This window comes from Cervus elaphus, chromosome 30 (assembly GCF_910594005.1).
Source record: "Cervus elaphus chromosome 30, mCerEla1.1, whole genome shotgun sequence".
In the NCBI taxonomy this organism is placed as follows: Eukaryota; Metazoa; Chordata; class Mammalia; order Artiodactyla; family Cervidae; genus Cervus; species Cervus elaphus.
In genome coordinates, this window is record NC_057844.1 from 26305168 (window position 1) to 26333166 (window position 27999).

At 36.8% G+C, this 27999-nt stretch overlaps 1 protein-coding gene across 10 annotated transcripts in view; it reads right to left on the reverse strand.

The window, feature by feature from the left end:
* NBEA (neurobeachin) overlaps positions 1-27999 on the reverse strand; it is a 646246-nt gene that overhangs the window by 88634 nt on the left and 529613 nt on the right. For all 10 annotated transcript variants that reach the window (XM_043891765.1, XM_043891767.1, XM_043891768.1 and 7 more), the window contains 2 exons: positions 26877-26992; positions 14503-14615 (listed from right to left, as the gene is read on the reverse strand). In XM_043891765.1, coding sequence (XP_043747700.1) covers positions 14503-14615; positions 26877-26992 — 229 coding nt within the window. The remainder of the gene's footprint in view (positions 1-14502; positions 14616-26876; positions 26993-27999) is intronic.

The following is a 27999-nucleotide window of genomic DNA, read 5'->3' on the forward strand; positions in this document are numbered from 1 at the left end:
GAGGAGCCTGGTGGGTTGCAGTCTGCAGGGTCGCCAAGAGTCAGACTCGACCGAAGCGACTTAGCGCTGTGCTGAGCTCCATGGGCTGAAGCTACTGTGAGGGCACATGGAGCTCCGCGGTGACCCAGAGGGGTGGGATGGCGGTCGGGGGAGGGCGTTCCAAAACGAAGGGGTAGAGGTACACATGGTTGATTTACTTTGTTGTACACTCGGAACTAACAAGACATTGTAAAGCAATTACACTTCAATAAAAAATAAGTTAGATGACCCAGGAATATCTTTCAAATGGGAACATTTAAATTTTCATAAATTTTAATAAATTATAGCAACTTTATATTTTAGCTAGCAAACAATAAGGATGTATTTTAAAATATAAACTCCTGCTATCAATATTTACCAATATTTGAATCACCTTATATCAGAACTTTTCTAGTTAAAACAAGTTAAGCGACAACATCAGGTAGAAGAGACAAAGGCAAAAGGTGAGATATTCTACAGGAAAGCTGGCACGGTTTCTTAATAAGTCACTATCATGAAAAAGAAAAGGTAGTGGTGAGGAACTATTCTGACCTAGAAGACATGTAAGAGACCTAAGAATCAAACATACTTTGTGGTTATGGGACTTAATTAAGTCCATGGGACTTAAAGCTTTTGTGCAGCAAAGGAAACCACTGACAAAATGAAAAGATAACCTACTGAATGGGAGAAATTATTTGCAAATTATATGACTGACAAGGGGTTAATATCCAACTTATAAAAAAAATTCCATACAATTCAAATTAAAACAAATAAGCAAACCAATTTAAAAATTGGGCAAAGGACCGGCATAGACATTTCCCCAAAAGCACATACAGGTGGCCAACAGTCACATGAAAAGATGAAAGAGAAAAACAAATTGAAACCACAATGAGATATCAGTTTACAGCTATCAAAAGGCTATCATCAAAAAGACCACACATAATAAACGTTGGTGAGAATGTGGAGCAAAGAGAACCCTTATACAAAGCTGGTGGGAATGTAAATTGGTGCAGCCACTATGGAAAATAGTATGAAGATTCCTCAAAAAACTAAATATAGAATTAGCACTGTGCTCATGCTAAGTCGCTTCAGTTGTGTCTGACTCTTTTCAACTCTATGCACTGTAGCCACCTAGGCTCCTAAGTCCATGGGATTCTCCAGGCAAGAATACTAGAATTGGGTGCCATTCCCTTCTCTGGGGATCTTCCCGAGCCAGGGATTGAACGCATGTCTCTTGCATTGGCAGGTGGGTTCTTTACCACTAGCACCACCTGGGAAGCCCCAGAACTAACAAATGATCTAGCAATTCTACTCCTGGGTATATATTTGAAGAAAATGAAAACACTAATTCAAATAGATACATGCATCCCAATGTTCACAGCAACATTGCAACAGGCAAGATATGGAAGCGACCAAAGTGTCTATCAACAGATGAATGGATAAAGAGAATGCCACACACACATATACACACACACTGTAGAATACTACTCAGCCATAAAAATAATGAAAATGTTGTCATTTGCAACAACATGGGTGAACCTGGAGAGTATTATGCTTAGTGAAATAAGTCAGACAGAAAAAAGACAAATACTGTACAGTATCACTTATATGTGGAATCTAAAAAAAATAAAACAAACACATGGTTATAACAAAATAGAAACAGACTTATAGAAATAAAGAACAAATTAGTAGTTACCAGTCAGGAGAGGGAAGGTGGGGAGGGACAAGTTAAGAGGAAGGGGTTAAGAGGTACACACTACCATGAAAAAATAAAGAAGTTACAAGGACATACTGTACAGCAAAGAGAATATAGCCAGTATTTATAATAACTTTAAATGGAATATAACCTATAAAAATTTTGAATCACTGTTTTGTACCTCTGTTACTAATATAATATTGTATATTGACTACACTTCAATTAAAAAAGGGATAAGAAAAAATAAATTGCTCATTTAAAAAAAAAATTACTGTGTAGTCCTTGACTGAATACTATCTTGAACAAACCAATTTTTAAAGACATACAGTAGGTAACTAGAAAAACCTGATTATGGTCACAGTGTTAGATAATATTAGGGAAATACCATTAAGTTTTTTTAGGTGTGAAGATAGTATTCTGATAATGGAGGAAAATGTATTTTTCATACTAAAGTATTTAGGGATAAAGTGTAATATCTTTAATTTACCTTAAAGCACTTCAGTAAAACAAAAAAAAGCTAAAATGTTAATAACTAATATCTAGGTATTGGGTAAGTGGGTATTAATAACTGTTGGTGCTTTTCTTTTGAAAAATTTTATAATAAAAAGTCAAAATAAAATAAAAATGGAATGTAAAAACCAAAAAAATCTTTCAAACTCTAACCAATAGTGCTTATGTTTTAAGTTGTTCTTATTGATAAGAATGCTTTTAAATTGGAAATTTGTGTTTGCAAACTGTGTGAAAATTTTGGTCTCTGAAATAGATTTAATCTCCCCTTTGGAATTTGATGCACACTATTAATCTGCTTAATACAGCCTTTCATCATCAGGTGAAATTCAGCTAATCACAACACAATTCCCACTTAAATTCTTAAGAAATGGAGCCTGAAGTAATGAAGCATTAATAAAAGGAAGTGTTAGGAATTATATTTTGTTGGCTTTAACTGAGTGTATTTCTTTTAATACTTTTTCATAGGGTGAATAAACACAGTTAAATATTATGAAAAAAGATAAACTTTGAGCCAAAGTTGCACTTTGATTAGCACAGTTCATGAGCACGTCAGTACGTCGCTCAGCCCCACATGGGACCACGGTCTCTGCAGAGGGAGAGGCTCAGTCCAGGCGCTGCTGTTGCCTTCCCTGCTTCTGTCTGACATGGCTGTCCCAGCATTTAGGAGAGGTGGAGCACATCTAGGAGGTAACGTAGTCAATAGGCATTTAATTTAAAAAAAAAAGTACATTCTACCTAACTGTTGTGGAGAAATTAATACAACCTGTATTAACTAGTGCAATTTCTCCTAGAATTGTGGGGATAAAATGAGAAAAATCTATGTACACTGCTTTAGCACTATGCCTGGCACATAATAGTACATGTCAAATGTGAGCTGTTACCATTACCCTGGAATAATTACTAAAAGTTAGTTTAAAATATCTTAGTGAAAAGTACTCAATTTTACATAAAAACAATAGAAGTAAAAATAAAATACCTTAAATCTTGAAGTGTCAGTTCTAAAAGATGTCAAACTGCTAAGTAGTGGGGTGATGATGAGTCTGTAAGTTTCAAGATCATCACTACTGAATATTCCATTTCAGCTGGGAAGCAAGGTTCAAAGAGGCCGACTCTGGCCTAATTTTGCCACAATGATGCTACATTTTAGATGTGACACACGGCGGGTGAAATAAAAGCACATAGAGCACACACTAGAGAAGTGCTCCAGTTGTTCCCAGTTCCTTTTTTTAACAGCTTACATTTTTAAAAGTAGAACAGGCTGCAGTATTTTCACCTCTCTATCTCCCTTTCTGAAAGGATAGGATGCTTAGCTGAATGGGAAGGCACAAGCAAAGAGGCTAAGTGGACTTTAGCATAAGCAGACAAAGCAGGACTGGGTGGGGACTTCTGTGTAAATCCTTAAAGCTCGCTGTCACCCTCCATGTGTCCCCAACAAACAACAGTGGAGAAGAAAATAAACCAAAAATGCCTCGCTATTTCTGGGGGTGTGTATGTGCATACTAAGTTGCTTTAGTCGTGTCCAACTCTTTGAGACCCTACATATAGACTGTAGCCCTCCAGGCGCCTCTGTCCATGGGAGTCTCCAGGCAAGAATAATGGAGCAGCCTGCCATTTCCTACCCCAGGGGCCCGACGCTGGGATTGAACCTGCCTCTCTTCTGTCTCCTGCACTGGCAGGAGGGTTCTTTACCACTAGCACCACCTGGGAAGCCCTTCTGGGTACTATGTTTCTGTTTCTGTGTTAGTCGCTCAGTCGGGTCCAACTCTTTGCAACCCCACAGGCTGTAGCCTGCTAGGCTCCTCTGTCCATGGGATTCTCCAGACAAGAATACTCCAGTGGCTTGCCATTCCCTTCTGCAGAGGATCTTTCTGCTCCCGAGAATGAGCCCTGTCTCTTGCATTGCAGGCAGATTCTTTACTGTTTGAGCTACAGGGAAGTCCTGGGTACTATAGTGGATGTGAATCAACTTGTTTCTTTTTCTGCACTTTTCTTCATTTTCCTTCCTTCCAGCTAGAAGGAAAGGAGCTTAATACACAACCACGGGATTCTCCAGACAAGAATACTGGAGTGGGTTGCCATGTATTCCTTCTGCCTGGATCTTCCAGATGCAGGTATTGAACCCAAGCCCTACATACATTGGCGGGTGGGTTCTTTACCACTAGCACCCCTGGGAAGGCCAAAACAGTATCCAGATTTTGCCAATACATACCTTGTCTTAAGCAAAGGAGAAAAGGAAAGATATATCCATTTGAATGCAGAGATCCAAAGAATAGCAAGGAGAGATAAGAAAGCCTTCCTCAGTGATTAATGCAAAGAAAGAGAGGAAAACAATAGAATGGGAAAGACTAGAGATCTCTTCAAGAAGATGAGAGATACCAAGGAAATATTTCATGCAAAGATGGGCACAATAAAGGACAGAAATGGAAGGGACCTAACAGAAGCAGAAGATATTAAGAAAAGGTGGTAAGAATACACAGAAGAACTATACAAAAAAGATCTTCACGACCCAGATAATCACAATGGTATGATCACTCACCTAGAGCCAGACATCCTGGAATGTGAAGTTAAGTGGGCCTTAGGAAGCATCACTATGAACAAAGCTAGTGGAGGTGATGAAATTCCAGTTGAGCTATTTCAAATCCTGAAAGATGATGCTGTGAAAGGGTTGCACTCAATATGCCAGCAAATGTAGAAAACTCAGCAGTGGCCACAGGACTGGAAAAGGTCAGTTTTCATTCCAATCCCAAAGAAAGGTAATCCCAAAGAATGCTCAAACTACCGCACAATTGCACTCATCTCACACGCTAGTAAAGTAATGCTCAAAATTCTCCAAGCCAGGCTTCAACAGTACGTGAACCGTGAACTTCCAGATGTTCAAGCTAGTTTTAGAAAAGGCAGAGAAACCAGAGATCAAATTGCCAACATCCGCTGGATCATCGAAAAAGCAAGAGAGTTCCAAAAAAACATCTATTCCTGTTTTATTGACTATGGCAAAGCCTTTGACTGTGTGGAGCACAATAAACTGTGGAAAATTCTGAAAGAGATGGGAATACCAGACCACCTGACCTGCCTCTTGAGAAACCTATATGCAGGTCAGGAAGCAACAGTTAGAACTGGACATGGAACAACAGACTGGTTCCAAATAGGAAAAGGAGTACGTCAAGGCTGTATATTGTCACCCTGCTTATTTAACTTCTATGCAGAGTACATCATGAGAAACACTGGGCTGGAAGAAGCACAAGCTGGAATCAAGATTGCCAGGAGAAATATCAATAACCTCAGATACGCAGATGACACCACCCTTATGGCAGAAAGTGAAGAGGAACTAAAAAGCCTCTTGATGAAAGTGAAAGAGGAGAATGAAAAAGTTGGCTTAAAGCTTAACATTCAGAAAACTAAGATCATGGCATCTGGTCCCATCACCTCATGGGAAATAGATGGGGAGACAGTGGAAATAGTGTCAGACTTTATTTTTTTGGGCTCCAAAATCACTGCAGATGGTGATTGCAGCCATGAAATTAAAAGACGCTTACTCCTTGGAAGGAAAGTTATGACTAACCTAGATAGCATATTAAAAAGCAGAGACATTACTTTGCCAACAAAGGTCCATCTAATCAAGGCTATGGTTTTTCCTGTGGTCACGTATGGATGTGAGAGTTGGGCTGTGAAGAAAGCTGACTGCCAAAAAATTGATGCTTTTGAACTGTGGTGTTGGAGAAGACTCTTGAGAGTCCCTTGGACTGCAAGGAGATCCAACCAGTCCATCCTAAATGAGATCAGTCCTGGGTGTTCATTGGAAGGACTGATGCTGAAGCTGAAACTCCAGTACTTTGGCCACCTCATGCGAAGAGTTGACTCATTGGAAAAGACCCTGATGCTGGGAGGGATGGAGGGCAGGAGGAGGAGGGGATGACAGAGGATGAGATGGTTGGATGGCATCACCGACTCAGTGGACATGGGTTTGGGTGGACTCCAGGAGTAGGTGACAGACAGGGAGGCCTGGCGTGCTGCAGTTCATGGTGTTGCAGAGTCGGACACGACTGAGCAACTGGACTGAACTGAACCTTGTCTTAAAATAGTACTTATCCTTCGGTTTTGCAATAGAAGCCATTCTAACAAAAATGATTTTCAAATTGGGTTCTATGTTAAGGCAACCTTCAACATACATTTAGAAAAAATTTTGTATTTGGCAGTAGCTTCTTTTGGCAGATGGTATACAATTAGATTTACACGTTCACATTTTTGTCTTCTAACCAGTTTTATATCATCATAGTCAGCTACGAATACACTAAGTTTTGCCCCATTTTTCAAGCTTTGTTTTTAAAGCTTGATCATTAGGTAAATTACATGCTAAAGCAAATAAAACTAACTTCATTTTAGATATTGTTGATTTTTAATGAGAAAGAAAGATAAAATGACTGTAGAAATTTGCACCACATTGCCCAGTTGAGCACTCCCTATGCTAACAAGGTAAATAAACCCTTTTCTATGTGGTATGTAGGCGTTTGGCAGTATCAAGGGTGGACAGTTGAGAGTATTCACACTTCAGTGCATCTATTTGCATTATCACATTTCTAAACCTCAAGGCATTATCACTTCCTTTTTAAAGTGGCATAATAATTTGGGAAATAATGGTAATGCTTATCATCAACTGTCAATCAAACAACTCCTGAGTTAACAAAACATATTTTTTCCACACAATGAATGGGTGTGTGTGTGTGATGTTCTATGCTCATGTCAATATTAGTAAAATTTGGCTCTTGTGATGAAACTATTTCATTTATCAGAGGGTTTGACTGGGATATAGGAAAATTCCATTTACACTTTAGTGAGCAAGGAGCTGTGCTTCTTGTCAAAGCCACATAACCACTGTATATGCAGAGTAAAATTCACGTGTGTATGCAAATAACTGGAACAGTGGCACATATCATGATTTAAGATAGATTTTGCCACAAAGTCACATCTCAATGAGGAAAATCTGTATAAATTTGGAGAAAAATCTCTACAATCAGTGCTGCTTGAGTACTGAAAAGATAAGTCAATGATGGGTTGTTTCTTTAGCCGCCCATCATGTCAAGCAATACATAAGACCTCTAACCTGCACATGTAATGAATAAAACTTGAACTTGTGATGTCTAATCTGAAGAGGGGTCTAATATATTTTACTGATGAGGAACTTTCATTGCTCCTGTGCTCTTCAGTTAAGTGGGTGAAGGAAGTGTAAGAATATTATAAATGCAATAAAATATTTCATTTAAATAAATGTGTATCTCAAACAAATTTAAGTAAACATTTAACTTCAGTAATTTGATGTTTAAGGCTTTTCATTAACTTGGAAATCTACACATATGAAAAAACAGTCATTTATTGCATGAAAAATATTTCATATTTTATTTAAAATTGTTGCTTTTGATTTTATTAAAATAAAATTAAACCGATCTTTGTCACTAGATTGTTTTCAATCACAAACTCTCAATTGAGAATTACAGAATTTTGCTCTTTTGACCCCTAGTCACTGAATGCCACTGTGTGTTGGGCATTACAGTAGATGCCTTACCTACATTATTGCACTTAATTTTCAACAACTCCATGTGAATACTATTGTGTTCATTTTAAAGAAGAGGAAACAGAAATTCAGAGAGCTTAGGAAACAAGCCTAAGTCTGCACAGCAGGTGAGAGAGCTACATTTGAATAGAGCTTATATTCTTTCCATGTTCTGTTTATGACCTCTCCTTTTTCTCCTCTCAATTTTAATACCGATATACATAAAGGAAAACTGAAAAGGTGCGATGATTCTAGAGCTAGCCTTTCCCAGCAGCCAGTATAGAGAACAGAAACCTCCAGGATTCCCCTCTCTCTATAACTGAGAGCTGAGTTCCTGCTGAAGCCGACTTTGTGAAAAGAAAGCCATCTCCAACTCAGATCGCTATCCTGCCCTCGGCACCGAAGCCCCAGGGAAAGCATGTCTAGGGCAGCGACATTATTTTTATTTATTTTCTCATTTTTGGTTCTTGTCTGGATCCTATAAAAATATCATTACTAATTTTTCCAATGTGATTTTGTTAAATACTGGTGGTAGTTTAGTTGCTAAGTTGTGTGTGACTCTTGAGACCCCATGGACTACAGCCCACCAGGCTTCTCTGTCCATGGGGTTTTCCAGGCAAGAATACTGGAGTGGGTTGCCAATTTCCTTCTCCAAGGGATCTTCCTGACCCAGGAATTGAACCTGGGTCTCGTGCACTGCAGGCAGATTCTTTACGAACTGAGCTACCAGGGAATTCCTGTTAAGTATTAGATGCTGCTTAAAAATGAAATAGCCATTGTTTTGTTAATATTGTCAGAACATTTTGGGGAAGTAGATAAGAAATGCATGTAACAGCTGAATTATGGGCTTAGACCAGATATGGGAAGAAACAGACCCAGGTGTACGTAGATGTTTTACGCCCTTTCATACCCCTTTCATTTGCTTCAGTGAAGCATCCAGGATTCCTTGAGAGAGAGATTCTTCTTTGCACTGAGAGTAGATCTGGGTTTTATGATACAAGCAATTTGTAGGAGAGGGGTTCTTTAGGAACAGGAGCATAAAACTGCAGACATACCATTAGGGGCAAATGATAAGAGGCCCCTGAAACTTGAGGGGCTTTGAAGTTTAAGCTTCACTAGCTTAAATTATGATAAATTTATTTCTGACTCCACTTAATGTCATATATTACAACCACTGTGTTGTTTAGTCACTAAATCATGCTCAACTCCTTTGTGACCTCATGGACTGTAGCCTGCCAGGCTCCTATATCTATGGGATTTCCCAGGTAAGAATACTGGCCATTTTCTTCTCCAGGAACTCTTCCCAACCCAGGGATCAAACCCGTGTCTCCGGTACTGGCAGGTGGATTCTTTACGACTGAGCCACCATGGAAGTTCATATATTATAATTATTATTGTCGTTCAGTCGCCACGTTGTGTCCGACTCTTCATGACCCCATGGGCTGCAGCATGCCAGGCCTCCCTGTCCCTTACCATCTCCCGGAGTTTGCTCAAGTTCATGTCCATTGCATTGGTGATGTCATCCAACCATCTCATCCTCTGTCACCCTCTTCTCCTTCTGCCTTCAACTTTTCCCAGCATAAGGGTTTTTTTCCCACTGTGTCGGCTCTTTGCATCAGGTGGCCAAAGTATTGGTGCTTTGGCTTCAGCATCAATCCTTCCAGTGAGTATTCAAAGTTGCGTTCCCTTAATATTGACCGGTTTGATCTCTGTGCTATCCAAGGGACTCTCACGAGTCGTCTCTAGCACCACATTTCAAAAGCATCAATTCTTCAGCACTTTGCCTTCCTTACGGTCCAGCTCTTACAACCATACATGACTACTGGAAAGACGATGGCCTTGACTATATGGACCTTTGTTGGCAAAGTGATGTCTTTGTTTTTTTAACACACTCTCTAGGTTTGTCATAGCTTTCCTGACAAGAAACAACTGTCTTCTAATTTCATGGCTGCAGTCACCATCCTCAGTGATTTTAGGACCCAAGAAGAGGAAATCTGTCACTGCTTCCACCTTTTCCCCTTCTATTTGCCATGAAGTGATGGGGCCAGATGCCATGATCTTAGTTTTTTAATATTTAGTTTTAAGCACAGCTTTTTCACTCTCCTCCTTCACCCTCATCAAGAAGTTCTCTAGGTCCTCTCTGCTTTCTGCCATTAGAGTGGTATTGACCACATATCTGAGGTTGTTGATATTTCTCTTCACAATCTTGATTCCAGCTTGTAACTCATTCAGATTATATATGTAATAGGCAACCTACTGCCAATTAGTTTTTTCTCCTTCATAACCAATGAACATTCCTTGAGAGTTAGGTCTCTATCTTAAAATCCTCTTAGCACCTTGGAAAGTTCCTTTTACATAGTAGCTCTGTGTATACAAACCTGTAGTTCATTTGCTATTGTATAGATTATAGAAACTATAAAGAAGAAACTTTCAGATACAGTATACTTGACATTTTATAATAGTGAGTTTGTTTAAGCTCCCTTTCCTTAGCGTATAGGAATTCAACGTTCCTCTTGTCAACTCTTAGCCTTGCACATGAGGAGACATTTTCTGGGATTTCTGGGAAAGCAAAGTTTCTTTTGTCTTTCACATGAGGAACTTGGTGAGATGCTTTATTTGGATAGTTTGATATGAGTCTGGAACTGTCATGGTCATTTTGCTTCTAAAAGGGGATTTCTTGGAGCTACTGGAGGCCATCCAGTAGAGGGTGAGTATGAAGCCCACAGAGGGGAAGGCAGAGCAGAATGGTGGAAAGAACTCGGTGCTTGGTGGCATTATTTGCATCACTGGAAAAAAAAAAAACCTGACTGAAACTAAACCTTCCTCCTCTGAATTCTTCAGTTGTGAGAACCAATAATGTTGATTTACTGTTCAAGCCAACTGCTTAAGCTGGGTTGTCTGAAACATTCATTAGAAGTCCTGACACAACTAGTATTTATGAAACCAATGCAATGCAGAGGTATAAAGAAAGAAAAGAAATAATCTGTGACTTTTTAAAGGACTGTTCATTTCTTAATGTGTTAACTTTTATGCAGTAAAGAAATAAAAATTAGTTGAGGCTCTAAATGTTGTTTACTAAAACAAATTCTACAATTTATTCACTGATAGGAATTATGACTTGGGTCCTAAATTTTGTGTAGGAAAAACTTTTGTTATTGGAGAGCTTTTAGAATGTTCTGGTTAATAACACTGTTCAAATATTCCAAATATCCCTTGAATTTCTGAAGATTAACAGACTTTTCACTAAAAATTTCATTCATAGTACTGGTTATAACTACAAGAATTTCATGTGCTTCTCAATGGTAATCTCTTCACTGTAATAATATTGCATCATTAGAAGTTTTTCTTTCCAGTTATGTTTATTATACTTCAAATGTCATTTTCCCATTAGGCATATAATATGATATATTTTCATACACTAAAATCTTATTTATTAATGATTTCTATACAGGATGGTCTCGAGTTTCTAGCCCATTTGTAAGAAGTTCCTATTAAGAAATTCAATTAAGCATGGGAAAGAATGTAAGAATAATTTATTAACAGATCAAGGTTTTAATTTGCTACCATTTTCCTATCATGTTATTTTGACAGAATGTAAAGAACAAATTGCTAAAGAATGGAACATAGTAGAACTGGAAGAAAAAGTCATCTATCTTTTAAGAACCATGGGTTCAAAAGTTCACAATATGAAGGACTCTATGTTTGCAAAAGCAGTCAGTGTTCATGTCGCCTAATTTGTTTAGGCTGTCTGTTTACCTCTTTTACTTATCTAACACTAAATAAAATTAGGAGAGCACATGTGGGTCACAAAAGGAAAAGTTCTGGCAAAAGGCATACAGGTTAAATAGATCATCTTAAAAAACTTGAAGAATGTTTACATATTCTAGTTACTTTAGAAATAGTGATTTCCTCATTTAACTTATCTTTTCCACAAGAATAAACTAAAAATCTATAATTATTAGCAAATATTTTACCATTTGCCTTATCTCATCCATATGAACCAAGATGAAGGCTCTATTTTCTTTGGTTGGGATAATGTTTCAAGAACCTTTGAGTCCAAATGTCTTAGTGTACTTGAGCTTGCATCTTTCAGTCTGTTCCAGCCCACACTATACCTACTGCCATAATGCTGGATTCCCAGATTTCTGGTAACCATCTGAGTCTTCCTCTCAGCTCTGGACTAGACTCTCTCCAAGATGGCTAAGATACGTCTTTACTGACTCTTATACACTCCTTCACCTAGGACAGGGCTTAACATACATACAGTAAGTGTGTGGTGTTGGTTGAATTAATGACTGAAAGAATGGACACGTAAATGGAGGAAAGAGAGGAACTTTGGTCTGTAAGCTTCCTTTCATCATAATATCCCAGTTGATTTCAAAGAAAAAGGGCTTTCTTCCCTGTGCTAAAAATAATCTAAAATACCTATTGTAGTGGTTAACTCATGAGTTTATAACACTATGTAACATGCTATATGACTATCTGAATGATAAAATCATTTTCTGTAAAATTAAATAAGCATGAACTATATTATATAGGGAGCTACATGAGAGGAATTCTTAGGTAAGATGCTACATGAGAATCCACACTATACATTTCATTGTGTGTATAAACACATATATATGCACACTCACATATGTACATATATACACACACATAGTATATAATACATAATGACTATTGAATTAATGTTAAGTAAAACACATGTTAATAAGATTTTGTTAAAGATCTAATTTAGCAGTTTTCACCTCCACATTTATAAGTTAGTTTGGTCTTGTTTTACATCCAAAGATCACACCTCAATCTTAGAAATTCATGTCAAAGATGCATACTGTTCAAACATCCTAATTCCAATAAGGATGTAACAGTGTATATTTATCATCCTTATTTGAAACTTGAAAGACAATTCAAAGTATATGGCATATATCAAGGGTTTACTACATTATATTTACACCCAATGTATTAGCTAATGCTGATATGCCAGGTGCTCTCAGCATTTTTATACTCATCAATTCAGCAACAACCCTATTATTACTGTCCTCGTTATACAGGTGAGGAAACTGAGGAAAAGAGAAATGAAACAGTTGTCTAAAGCCTCAAAGCCATTAAGTGGCAGAATTAGGATCTGCCAGACAGTCTAGCTACAGAGTTCTTGTTCCTAACCTCTACTTATTGCCTCTCATGTAGCTCCCTATACAATATAGTTCAGTCTTACTTAATTTTACAGAAAATGATTTTATCATTCAGATAATCAATAACCAGATTTGCTTCTGAAGGGCAGGCCCTATGAATTCTGCCTGAGTCTGAATACTTATTTGCACACAGTAAATGATTAAAGATTTTTGTTCAGTGCAATCACACTGGAAAAATTATTACACTTTCAGCCATATTGAAATTCAATTGCTAGCACTTTTCTACCAGCTATGTGACTCTCAATAAGATACTGGCTAGCTGATCCGTTAGGTCCCTGGAGTACCTATAACAGCACAGCTAAAATCAGCAATAAGCTAGCAAGTTTGATAGGAAGTCCCATAAATTATAGGAACTAGAGAGTGAAGGGCAGATAACATGGAAAAATTAGTACATAGGCTTCAGCCACAGGCTAAGAAACATTCCATATATAATAACAGCTCATATTCATGAAGTGCTTCTATGATCCAAGTACTGTTACATTCTTTAAATGCACGTGTCATTTGACCTTCACAACTGTATGAAGTAGGACTTATTCTCATATTACGAATGGGGATACTGAGGCAAATAGAATGGCTTCAGCTCCCACAAATGTAAGCAGTGACATAGAGAACTTCAACTTAAGTGGATCTAATTTTCAAAGGCAAGAAAAAAAGGCAAGAGAAGATGTGCTTAGTTAAAAACTGTCTGTGAGATTAAATTGGTTATATTGCTCACTTTCCTGCCTTGCAGGGCTTATGCTACACTTTTTCATGAGCTCCTCAACCTTCTCCCCGCCAGAACCAAAAGTATACACATATGCACATATGCCTTTCATGCTGTTGTGGAATACTAAACTAGACAACTAAGGAAGACAGAAAATCCAGAGTGGATGAGCAGCTTAAAATGGCTAACCTGTCTAAACTTTACGGCCTAGCTCTGACATTAGCTGAGGCTAGAGAGAAGCTTTTGGGGCTGAGTATCTAGTTCTTCACTGAATTTCAGAGTTTCATATCCCACGTTAAGTTTCCTCTCAGCAAATGAGGGGAATGAACCAAAAATTGGCTTTTTATTCTTATCATCCATTATGTATTTTTTTCTTGCTATTTTTGGGACAAATCTTCTCTCTTTTATCTTAACAGATCCTTGATAAATTATTGTGTCCTACTTTTTCCTTATCAAGCTTCTTTCCAATGTATGTATGTACTACAGTTAAGATAACAAGTCTTATCATCTAAGAAATATATCACATAAATTATTGGTCATATTTTGTACTAATTTGAAGTTTCTGGCCTGAACCTTTAAAACCCAGAATATCAGAACAACCTCTCCTTACACATGCTGTTTCTCAAATAGCCATTTCATTTTGTCTATACTAGTACTAATTTAACTTCTTATAGCTTAACTCCTATGCTAAGGAAACAATTTAGATACTGAGTGCAAAAAGAGGAGACATTCAGCTTTACCTTTCTTACAACACTAATTGAACATACATACTCTGGTAGAAATGTTTTTGGAATATAGCCTTAAGAAGAAAATTCACTTCTATGTATTTAAAAGTTACCTTTGATAGATCCCTGAAGTTTCCCGGAAGAGTCAAATCCAGCTCTTCTGATTCATAGTTTGTTAATACCCATGGAAACACGGGGTATTGGTTCAGATCATTGTATGTCCGTCCTAGTAAAGAAAGAGAGACATGAAAATCTGTACACACTAACTGCTGAGGAAAGTGTTGACCATCTTTATAATCGATGAGGCAACTATTGCATTGCAGAAGAAAAGTAACTCTTTTGTTTATTGAACTATGTCTTTATTTAATCAAAAGCACTTATAACAACATGTTTCAAGTGAATTCACTCAATAATAATTTAGAAGTAAGTAATAAGAATTACTTTCTTATAAGATAACTTGAAGTGATTGCTAGCTATCTGTCAAAATCAATCTCTCTTCTTCCTGGGCTAGACCATGTTTCTTAGGCTCCCTTATGAGTAGCTATGGCTGTGGGCCTTAAGTTGCAATCAAGAGAATGTGAACGCAGTTGGTATCGGCACCTCCAGGCTTGGTTCATTGCAGCTTGGCACGTGGATGCTCCACGTCCATCTCTTTGCAGCTGAACATGATGAAGACGCTACTGTCACCTTGGAAGCTGAGCCTTGTAGGCCAGGGTCCCTGGAAGTGATCGTGGAGGAGGTCACCAGCTGGCCTGCCCACTTGCAGATCACGTGATGGTGTTCTATTATACCAAGTACATATCTAAAAATTCTATTGCCAGCACATTGAACACTACATTGTGCTTCTCTTGACAATCAAAGTAGAGAATTTTCAAGTTAATGGAAGTACACTGAAGTCAGTATGGAAAAGCAATGAGGCAGATGTCAAGCATGTTTTTTCTTCACTCCCTTAAGCTCACAAATTTTCTTTTCCTATTATGTTATTTCAGTTTAGCGGAGAGCTGCTGAATGCTAGCTGGATATTTTTTTCCTGTTTGTTTGTTTTTTAGTTTTAATAATATTTTTTGGGTAGGATACTGAAGCCTGTGCTTAGGGAGAGCACAGCACAGGCCCCCCCTGATAAACTGATACTGAAATTACAAATGATCAGATGAAATTCAGAGAAACATGATTAAGGAAACAGGGTCCAAAGACAACTTTTATTGGAAAAGATTGTTTCTTGTAAAAATATGATATGAATTGAACATAGGACTTCCTAGGTTTCCATTCAAACCCATAAAAAATAGCTATTTCCCTGATATTAGTGATATGGATTTCATCTTGTATGCCTTGGTGCACACATATTAGTATAACAGTAGAACAGGTATACATATTCTTATCTATCTTCAAGAACTGACATTAAATGATACCTACTCTTGTAGCAATTGGTCACTGGTTGTGAAATAGAAAAAAAAAACCATAATCTGAGGAAGAACTAAATCTGTTAACAATTGTGAGCATGAAATCAAATTAATTCACTGAGTAAACATTTTATTGGATGATTGTTTTATCTGTTCTTATGTGAATCTCTGCATTTTACAACAAAAATACCTATTGTTTAAAATGCATAAATTAATGTAGGTGCTTATCATATATGAAGGCAATTGAAAGAAAGCAGAATGTCACTCCCACTTTGCATTTACTGACACGAGGCGAGAGTAACCTTGGGATTTCCTCTTTGTTCTCTGCCATAGCACTGTTGCAGATGTGTTACAGCTAGTATGTGTCTACTTCTCCACTAGTCCTGTAAGCTCCAAAATGTAGGGTCTGAGCTTTAAAAATAAAAAGCAAAACTCTGTGTGTTGAATATTCTGTTTGTCTGATGGATATCTGTTGAAGGAATGAACATATACATGATAAATATGGGATAAAGTGAGCCAGAGTTTACAAGATGAACAAACATAAGCCAAATAAAGAATGGAAACTGCAGAACAGTCCTGTTGGAGGATGAGGACTGTGTAAAGGCACAGAAGTACAAAGGGAGAGAAAGGCCTCGTGAGCACGCATGTGAAACCACCAGAAGGGCACACTGGCAGCCAACGAATGTGCCTGCTTTACGTCCGCAACTCGACTGTGATGAGTGAGAGTGACGAGAGTAAGCAAGAATTTGGAACCTTTTAATTAAAGTTTTTCTTTAGCAGAATATGGAGATATTCTTCTAAAGCAGTCACTGTAAGATACACAGTGTGGAATTCTAAAATTAAATATTATTACTGAGAGTTCATGTTCATGTTAACCTAGGACCCCTGATGACTCTCAAGTGTGTGTTCCACGCTTGTACATACCCAGGGAATCTAGCCTGGCTGGGCAGAGCTCTCTCTGGGGTTCTAAGGAGTTCCCTGGCATATTCAGTGCTCTGCCATTCTTTCAGCTACCATTCTCCTTAAAAATCTATACATTTTAATGAAAGCGAGGTCTTCCAATATATGTGTGTTTTTAGAGATTAACTTGATGTTATTTACGTAACATTACTTACATAAATAAATGAACAGCTGAAAATTATATATCATATTTTTAAAAAATTTCTGATGACATTTCATAACAAGGAGAAACTGTTAAAATAAAATAAATAAAATGCCAATTTACATTAACTCAGTACTTAAATGTATTGTTTAAGCACAAACAGCATAAAAATAGAGACCATACTTGAAGACACTGGTTTTTTCTAGAAATGATTTTCTAATAAAAGACATAATGCTATTTTTGGAAAAAAATTTTTAAAAAGAAAGTATACTCTTTACCACACACACACAAATTGATGGCTGCCAACAGTCACAGCTCACCATAATTAACTTGTCCTGCATTTTTTGTAATTCACTTTTAATAATCTTTGGAAGATTCTTTAAAAATAAATGCTTAGAAAACTTTGGTAAGTTTTAAATTACTAAAGCCATTTTAAATCCAATAAATACAATAAACTATATAAATAGCTGTTCTGACAGTTACATTAAAATCTTTTTATATAAAAATTTCCATATAAAAGCTTTGCAACATGGACAGCAAATATATATTTTTTATTTTAATTAAAAACTCATGATGTATTTAAAAGCCTCATGGATGAAGTTGGTACTCTGGTACTTTCCATTTATAAGTTTTAGCCATAAATTAGCATTATTATTTTTAATTATTTTACTAAACACCTTTGTGAAATGGAAAAAACAACAACAACAACTGCTGTTTACAAAATTAACCAAAAAAGTGAAATATTTTCAAAGCAAGACCTGTTAGGTTCTGGTACATGTAGGTATTTATGAATTTTTTTGGATAATTGAAATTTAGTAAATAACCTTGTGCTGTAATTGGTAGGGTTCCTTTCTTTTCCCAGTAGTAATAAGTGAAGAGCTTTTTTTTTTTTTTTAACTAACTATGCTTATAAAGACTTATCTTGGAAGATGAATATTAAATATCATAAGCTTATGACACTAATCTACTCAAACAATAAAAGTGAAGCACAGTAAATGAGATCTCAGAAACACTAGATATGTTTCTTCATTAAAAAAAAAACTTTTAATTAAACCATCCAATTTAACGTTTTTATATGGCACTTTAGTTTTGAAGGTAAAGTGATCTAGAGACAGCTGACAAAGAAATTATAACTGCAATTCCTTGGTGAAAATGTTAATGACAGCAAAATATTGTTTAATTAGATGATTGCAGCATCTGGATTAACACTCTTTAAGAGCGATGTTCCCGTGCTTGTCTGCTTCTTCACACTTTACAGACATTTTGTCATCTCTAGGTCATTAGGAAAGAATTTTTAATGATTTTTCTAGAAGCAAGCAGTTCAAGTTACATCTAATTAGATGACAATAATAAGCCCAACACATGCAGTAGCTAAATATATACATAATTAACCAGGGAGGGCTTGTACATCACAGAGTAAAAAAGTGGAAAATGCTAAACAGGAGAAAAAGGTTGGGGTTGAGGAAGTTGTGCTGAATTCATTAGCTGATCATATAAAAAATAACTCAGAAAGCTTTTTAAGAAACCTTCCAAACCTAACCGGATCACTTACATGAAGCTATGTTAGCAGTTACTCTATTTTTTTTTTAATGCCTGATTTTAACACCTTGTTCATTGTCTTACCTAATAAAATACAAAATGAGGCATAGGCTGTATCTTTTGAAGCACAATAAACAGAAATTAGCTCAACTCTGGAAGTTAGAGGGTGAACTCACATTTTTAGTCAAACTCTAAGCATCACTGAAAATCTTCCAAAGCTTAATGTTCTTTAAAAATAAAAACAAACAAACAAAACTTGTTTCAAAATAGTTAAATTTTACAACAGTTCTATGCTAGACTTTCATGTAGTTTTAAAGATTATGCTTTCAAATACTATTTAATGAGATAGGAAAAGTAGAATGTAAATCTTTAGGTGTAGCAGACTCCTAAAGATTACTACACAGAAAAATCACCAAAATCTTACTTGTGATATTTATGGCTAGACTTAGGACTGATTAAATTTTTAAATTATAATTTCATATATTTCCATTTTTCTATAATGAGTAATTGTTAAATTTATAAATATAACAAAATAAAGGCCATTAAAACATTTATGGGCCTTTAGGTGACTTTTCAAAACAGTATGTTTTCTGAATATTTGATAAGCTTCTTTTACCATGTGAAGTATCTTTATCAAATGTATATATGGTAAACTATATGCAATCGTATATATATACATATGTCACATGAAGGTCTAAAAATCTACATACTGTACTAATACTAGGACACTGCTGCTGTCTGCTTTAGTCTTATTTTTAAAAGAATCTATAAAGGAGAAAAGACAAATTGTTCAAATATGAGAGACCTCAAGAAATGAACAGCAAGAAATGAGTCATAAAATGTACTTCACATTTCATGTTAAAGTAATGGAGAAAAATGGTAAATCTGAGAGTGTAAGAGAATTACTAGAATATTTTTTATAGAACATGTGGATTTATTAAGTCACATTGACCTATATTTTTAAAAACTTGAAGCCAGAAAGGGTTGTTTCATCTTCTCAATCGGTTTCTATTCTGTAACTCTTCTGTTTAATCCAGGAAATATAAAGAATCCCTCATCCAGCGATTCTAGTGCATTCACATAACAGATTATAAAATCATGCAAACACAGAGTATGAATATTAAATCAGCTCAATTTGATGAGAGTTTATAGAGCAAAACTTTGACTTCATACTCTTATTGGAAAGAAGTGATACAGACATAAAATGTTAAGGGCACATTACCTTAAGTGCCAACGTGTGTAGCACAGGTAGTGCCATAGAAGGTGTGAATGCTATAGGAGATTAAGACAATTATGGTAAGGTATCTCTTTTAAGAATACAGGTGTAACTTGGTGATTCTCCAAGTGTGGACGCTGGAGCAGCGGCATCAGGATCACCTGGGGACTTACTAGAAATACAAACTTTAAGCCCCGCCTTAAACCTACTGAATCAGAACCTGTGTTTCAGCAAGCCCTCCAGGTGATTCTGAGAACCACTCCATCCCGGATGTGGGGTTGGTGACTGTGTGGCTCGTGTCGTGGCTGGTGGCACTCCCCGGGAGGTGTCATCATCAGAAGAAAGTCCTCTCACCTAAGGTCCTGTGTCCTTCCCAGGAGTCTCCATCCACTGACTGCTAACTGCAGGTAACAAAGGCCTGGCCACCCTGCCTCAGGGCAAGACATCTCTGAGAGGCATCCCAGCTCCTGGTTTCCTGTGGGATCTGCCAAGGCCTTTCCTGTGATTACTCTGGGGCTCAAGTTCTCCTGCTCAGTTCTACTTTCTACATTCCCCTATAGACACTGATCCCAAGGACACTCTCCAATAAACTTCCTGCAAGCACATTTCTGTCTCAGAGTTTGTTTCTCTGGATCTGAGACCCAACTGAACATGTACCAGGGTCTACATTAGAGATAATAATTCAAGGCCCAGATCTAGTGCTAGCATATTCCTATGGACAAAAGTCATGATGGTAAATAAATGTCAGAAGTTCTTTTGATGAAATACAAATTAAAAACGATTGTCTAAGAACCATTATTTTTTTTTTTTCAGTCTTAAAAGCAGCTATGGATTAAGGCTGATGAGGTAAAAATTGAACCGCACCATGAATATCCTGAGACGGTGTGGTATAGAAGTTGAGTGTTGCTCTACTGCCAAACCACCTACATTAGAATCCTGACTTCACTTACTTATTAGTTCTGTGACTTGGGCAAGTTATTTACTTCTCTGTACCTCATCTCTTCATTGGTGAAATGGGGTTAAGGACCAGGGCTATTGTTAGTATTAAATGAGTAAATACACCTAAAACACAGAACCACTTAGTGGAAACACTAAGGAAGACACTTAATGGAAAACACTTAGAAGGAAACAGTGTTTGCAACATTAGAAATGTCTCAATAAATATTAACTTTTACCATTTTTTCTGAATGTTGCTGTTAATATTAAAGAAGTGTTTAAAAAAGAAATAATAAAACTAAACAAAGAAATAATACAAATATTTTTCCTGACTCTTGATATTAAGAGTAATTAAAGAAATGTTTAAAGAAGACTATGATAAAATATAAGCCAACCATTTGTTGCCTTTGGGTTACCCAGGAAATTAAATATAATTTGTCAATAAGAACACTGATAAATCTAAAGTTTCAATCAATTGACTTAAGTATTTATTGAACAATAACTATATCCCTAAAACTGTGCAATGAAACAACATGATTATTTAGTAGAACTATGTTAGTAAAAGTGGTCCTGGTACAGTTTAACATCTTTATAGTTCCCTTTATTCTAGGATCCTTTAGAGTCCTGCCTTTAAAGAACTGTGAAAAGTGTTCCATTAAGAAGAGATGAATGGATATATATGATATTCTGCACAATTCAGGAAAATAGGCAGTTCTAGCTGCTTCCTAATCAAGTACTCAACAGTGGCTTTGGTGAAGCTTCTTTATAAAAGCATCACTCAACTCTTTAATGCTGGTTCAGTTCAGTTCAGTTGCATCCAACTCTTTGTGACCCCATGGACTGCAGCATGCCAGGCCTCCCTGTCCATCACCAAACCCCGGAGCTTGCTCAAAGCCATGTCCATCAAGTCAGTGATGCCATCCAACCATCTCATCCCCTCTCGTCCCCTCTTCCTGCCTTCAATCTTTCCCAGCATCAGGATCTTTTCTAAGAAGTCAGTTCTTCGCATCAGTTGGCCAAAGTATTGGAGTTTTAGCTTCAGCATCAGTCCTTTCAATGAATATTCAGGACTGATTTCCCTTAGGATTAGATCCTTTAGGTTTGATCTCCTTGCAGTCAAAAGGACTATCAAGAATCTTCTCCAACACCACAGCTCAAAAGCATCAATTCTTCAGCTTAACTAATGCTGGTGCTCAATATAAACTGGCTCCTCTACTTAGAACTTCAAGACGACAGCAAAGGAAGAATTTGCAGGAATACATGCAGGGTGAGTACCTCTGCATGTATTTTATAACCTTTTCAGGTTGTCATTCTACTCTTATATGAAGGTTCATTTTATCTACATAATCATCTACATATGACAAAATCCTTAGAATTCAGTTAAAGCCCATCTTTTCTATGAGGCTTCCCTTGATTAGACTAGGTCATACTAATCTGTCACTTCTCTAAATTTTTATTACAGTTAGTGACACTTGACTGCACGCTTTCTTGTATTTTCTATATGCTTTCATATGTAAATCTTGTTTTGATAATTAGATCTTAAATGGTTAGACCAATCACGGTCAAACTTTAAGCATAAGAACCACCTAGAAGGCTCCCTGCAATGCAGAGTGCTGGGCCTCACTTCAAGTTTCTGACTTAGTTGGTTTGAGAAGGAATCTGAAAATTTGCGTCTCTAAGTCCCCAGGTTATACCAATACTGCTAGGCGGGGGAACTACTTTGTAAAACACTAAACTAGAGTATATTACAGTGACTTCTACTTTCTGTAATAATGACACTGTGCATTAAATTATTTACTTCTTCTCCCTGCCATACTTGTTACTACAACTGTAATCCAATTTTTGAGCCCATATTTTCTTTTTTCTTGGAATGACTTCTGCTTTACTTTCTAGTGAATTCTTATTCCTTTTTCAATTTTCGACTTAAATGTTGCCTATGAGAGAAGCCTATGAAAAGATTACAAGAAACTTTTCCTGTAAGCATATTGCCTTCTGGATTTAAGACTTCAAATGAAAGTGAAAGTTGCGCCCGACTTTGCAACCAGAATACTGGAGTGGGTAGCCGTTCCCTTCTCCAGGGGATCTTCCCAACCCAGGGATCGAACCCAGATCCCCCACAATGCAGGCGGATTCTTTACCAGTTGAGCCACCAGGGAAGCCTGAGAATGCTGGAGTGGCTAGCCTATCCCTTTCTCCAGCGGATCTTCCCGACCCAGGAATCAAACCAGGGTCTCCTACACTGCAGGTGGATTCTTTAGCTGAGCTACCAGGGAAGCCCAATAGCTTTGTATATTTTCTCATTATAATAATTACGACTTTTTGCTGGAATTGCTGGTGTACATGTCTGTTTTCCTGAGCATACCGTGACCCCTTCAAAGGCAGAAACCATGCAGGGCTCTTCTCTGAAGGGTTAGTGTGCCAAACACAGTGCATGCCACATAGTAGAAGCGTTCAGTAACTATTAAAATGATGAAAAAGTCGGTTTCATATCTAGAGTCCTAAAGGCTCTCCTAATAGCTCTTCCTAACTTTAAGGGATCTGATTTCTGAATCATGTGAAATATAGCTATCAGTTTAATTTTCCCAAAATTTCATATTGCATTACCTTCTACTACAAAACTATACTGACTCCTAGATTCAGGCTCTTCATAGTCTGACTATAGTCTGACTTAACCAACAGCTCCAGTAGTAGCCAAGCTGTGATACTCTTGTCTACTGAACACATAACACATATTCACCTGGCAGAAATTTGTAAAGCTCTGTTCTTTTCTTTTTTCCTCCCCAAACACAGTCTTAAAATTCATCTGGTCTTCTTAGCTCTTGCACCATTCACTATTTACAGCACTTATTCAACACTTAACCATCAACTGTCTTAGAATGCTCCCTTATGTATATTTCATTCATTCGACTAGTTGCAATGCTCTGATTCCTAAACGTAAATGTGAAGTCCCTCACTTGTGTTGGACTTGTCACGACGCTATAGACTCTAGCCCACCAGGCTCCTCTGTCCGTGGGGATTCTCCAGGCAAGAATACTGGAGTGGGTAGCCATTTCCTTCTCCAGGGGATCTTCCCGACCCAGGGATTGAACCTGGGTCTCCCATATTGCAGGGAGAGTCTTCACCCGCTTTATACTTCTTTTTAGTCTATTGTCTACAATAGACAGACTTTAATGTTTAGTTATAATTGTATTAAGAAAAATACCCAATATGTTCTTTTAAAAAATGCCTGTGGTCTATACATTTTTTATGTCACCAAATAAAATAGACCACAGTTATTCAAAAGAAGTTAGGAAGACACTCAAATTCCCCTTACTCTCTGTGTGTCCTGGCTCAGAAACCCAAAGATTGTCCCCACCAGAAAGAAAAGCTCTGTCTATACTGCTCAGGGTGGGCTTCCCTGGTGGCTCAGACAGTGAAGAGTCTGCCTGCAGTGCAGGAGACCCGAGTTTGATCCTTGGGTTGGGAAGATTCCTTGGAGAAGGGAATGGCAACTCACCCCAGTATTCTTATCTGGGAAATTCCACAGACAGAGGTGCCTGGCGGGCTAGAGTCCATGGGGTCACAAAGAGTTGGATACCACTGAGAGAGTAACACTTTCACTTCATACTGGTCAGAGAAGCTTTTAGATCAGATCATATTATCTCTAGCAAGACTGCAATTTTTCTAGAGCTAGACAGAGGAACTGCCAGAAAGCAACAGGCATGAGGTAGGTGGTGCTTCCAGGTGGAACTGTGCACCACACTTTGGGAAATGCAGCTGACATGAGTAAAAGGCAGTGAGGAGGGGAGGAGACCAGACGTGTCCTTTAACACAACCAACCAGCTGACACTCCATCCAGAGGACAGGCAGACAGAATTCCATTTTAGAACAGCAGAACCTTCTAGGAAAAATGCTAGCTCCACTGGGAACTGAACTAGGAGTGAGGCATACCACCACGTCTTCCAGTTTTAATTCCAAAAGCTCCATAAAGGTACCAGAATCAAGGGGAAAAAGTCATACACTTATCTATGACATATGATAGACCATGAGTCTTGACAGATCCTTGAAGGATAGATAATAGAAAAACTTAACACAGGGAATATGGAAGAATACTGCAGAAGAAAAAAAAAAAAAGAGAACTTTATCCTGAAAAATCAGGTAAAGATCCATGTGAAAAGTGAAAGTCGCTCAGTCGTGTCCGACTCTTTGTGACACCATGGACTGCAGCCCAACAGGGTCCTCTGTCCATGGAATTCTCCCAGCAAGAGTACTGGAGTGGGTTGCCATTTCCTTCGCTAGGGGATCTTCCTGACTCAGGGATCAAACCCGGGTCTCCTGCATCGCAGAGGATTCTTTTGAGCTACCAGGGAAGCCCCAAAGATCCATGTAGCTGAAAACAATATACTGTATTAATGAGAAGATTTTAATAAAAAGTCAAAACCCTTCTTAATATGCAAAAATATATGGACTCCAAAAACAAGTGTTTCATAATAATACAGATTCTGGTAATAAATTATATTGACAAAGATAAGCAATGAATAAGAAGTAAATTGAGTGAAAGTTCTTATTTCGCATAGGACTGATTTAAAATGTTGATTCATTTTTTAGTTCAAAGGTAACAGAAATACATTTCAGAGAGTTTTTTAAAAAATGTAAACATATCAGCATCAATTCTCTAGGAGAAGTAGTAACAAAAAGCTTATGTTCTAAATCTCTAAAAAAAGTAGGCAGAAATTTATTTAAATGGCCAAAGAGAAACAAAACAGTGAGGAAAGTAAGAAAATATTACAAGCAATAGTATAAGACAAGATGATATAAGACTAAACATATCAGTTGTTAAAACATATGCAAAGAAATATCAAACATGGCTACTAAAAGATTTAAAGTCCAAGATAAAGTTAAAACTTGAAATTTCACCTATGGGCTAAGACACGAGGTTGGCAGATTTGATATTCTATCCTTTTTCACTTTGGCAATGATACTTACGTTACATCATGCTGTTTACCTAAATATACTAATGAAATTAGGTTCTTTACATTTCAGATGTTTAAGTTCATTCTACTCTCTGCATGTATATAATATGTATTAATTAAGTAGCATAACATATTTCCTTTATTTTTGAGTAAGTAAATAGGTTTTTTAAAGATATATACTTTGTATAGACTATTATGTGAATATATATACACATGTCATGAAGATATATCTATATAATGGAGATGTGTGTATAAAGTATACAATAAAAATTAATATATATAATAAAATAGTTCTTTAGTTGTACCTCTAGCATCCTATTTAGCAAAGGCATCAATACTATAATATGTAGTAAATGATTAAAATGCAAAACCATTTTAAATAACTTTTTATCCCTTTATGTCAACAAATTGAGTTATTTTGTCTATTTAATACATATCTATATCATCCATATTTAATATAAGCCTATAGCATTCATATTCATACATATATAATAGATTATAAAAGAGCTATACTACACAGTTATCCTTTTAAGCATTGATTCAGAGAACAGGGCTCTAGATCCATAGTTCTGAGCATTCATTCACAAAAAAAGAATAATCATATACATATGTACTGCACAGTTATTTAAATTTATCTTATTGTAAAAAAGAAAGTTTTTGTTGAGCCTGATTTACAGAAGCAAACTCTCTGTAATTCAACATGAATAAGGGCTTTGGAGCCTAACTTAAGAAAAAAATAAAGAGGTACTGAAATCTCATAGACATACTCAGCTACTGATGACCACTGATGTAGTAGAAAAATAAAACCACTACCCTCTCTTAATTTACAAGCATGGTATTGTTAAAGTTGATGGCAGTTACTCATCATTCAGAAATGCAATCTGATTTTATATTTTCATTTGAAGATTTTAAGGAAAAAAACACGTTGTAACCCAATCATGCCACAATCCAGGTGACATCTGTACTAGGCAGAATCCTGTTGTTATTCTCCTGTCTAGCTGCTACTGATGAGAATGACAAAGTAGTGAAATTACATTTTCCCATTATTATTTCCAGACACTCTCTGGCAATGGTTTGTTGACTCTAATAAACCTTCAGACAAAGCTGTCAGCAAAGCAAATGGCAGAAGGAGAGTAAAGAAAAGTCCCTTCAACAATAAAATGCAACTAAACCTTAGTGCTAGCTTGTATAGTTTTTGATAGCAATTTAATGTGAATGCTTCAATATTTATTCTGATGCTGTATTTGAATTCCAAGGAGAACAATGTATTCTGTCAAGTCACATTATTGAGGATTTTGATGAACATAAACATATTATGAGATTAAAGAATGAGATGTCTTACCTGCTATAGTATTAAGAAACATCAAATATTCGAAGTTTGAAATTTCCCTTCTTTGCCAGCGCTGAGTCATGTTGGAAGATTTATAAAGCTGTCGAGGAGTGGCCAGTGATATCCTCCTAGCAATTAAGCAAATTATAACAATTTCTTTAAACTCATAACCTTTAAAAGTCCAATAATAACTAATATATGGATTTGATATAATTTGATGTATGATTTATCCTTCTTAGATAAATTACAAAATACATTTTAGTTGTTGAATTAGCAATATTTGAAAAAATCTATTACAGAGGAGATACATGTATTTCCTTAGAATAAAGCAGTATGAAAGCACCTATTTGTATAACACTGTTCCAAGTGGATATTTTACAAGTCAATAAGAACAAAAAAGGTTAAACTGTACTCAAAATAAGTCAAAGTCGCTTTTAAACAGCACAGCAAACCCACCCCATGCTCAGATACTAGGTAGCAGCTTATAAGCATTTGACTCAAACCTCATGTAATAATGACCCCTCTGAACTTTCTAAGCCTGTCTCCCTACAGAGTGTGCACATGAGCACAGCCTCTAACCACATGACACATAATCCTCTAGAAGGTCAAAAGCAAGCAACTGAGAACTTTGAAAATATAGGAATATCTTTGAAAATATAGGAATAGAAGAAGGAACATAGGAATATCTTAAGAGACTAAGTCAGGAGAATTTGTGTAAATTACAAACGTTTGAAGGTACAATGTATTTCTCTAAAAGCTGACTGCTTTTGTCAAAGCATGATAAGGCTGAGTTTCTAAAACAATCACCACTTAACAAAGAAGTTCCCAAACGTTTTGAATTTATGCCACCTTTAGCGTCTCAGGAATTTTTTCATGGTGCCCCTAGCCCAAGAGAAACATCTAACAGTTCTCTTTATTGAGTAGTTAGGTCTAAATAACTTAACACTTGAGCCATAACAACTTAGTAGCTGTCTGAGAATACAATATTCAAAAACTGAAAGAAAACTAGTATTTTATTTCCTTCTTAAATAACCACAATTACTTACTAAAGGGGTGCAGTGTACACCTGTTGGGCACTGCACAGCTTCTTAAACCTGGGAATCATACCTGACACTACCATTTTCATTTCCTGTCC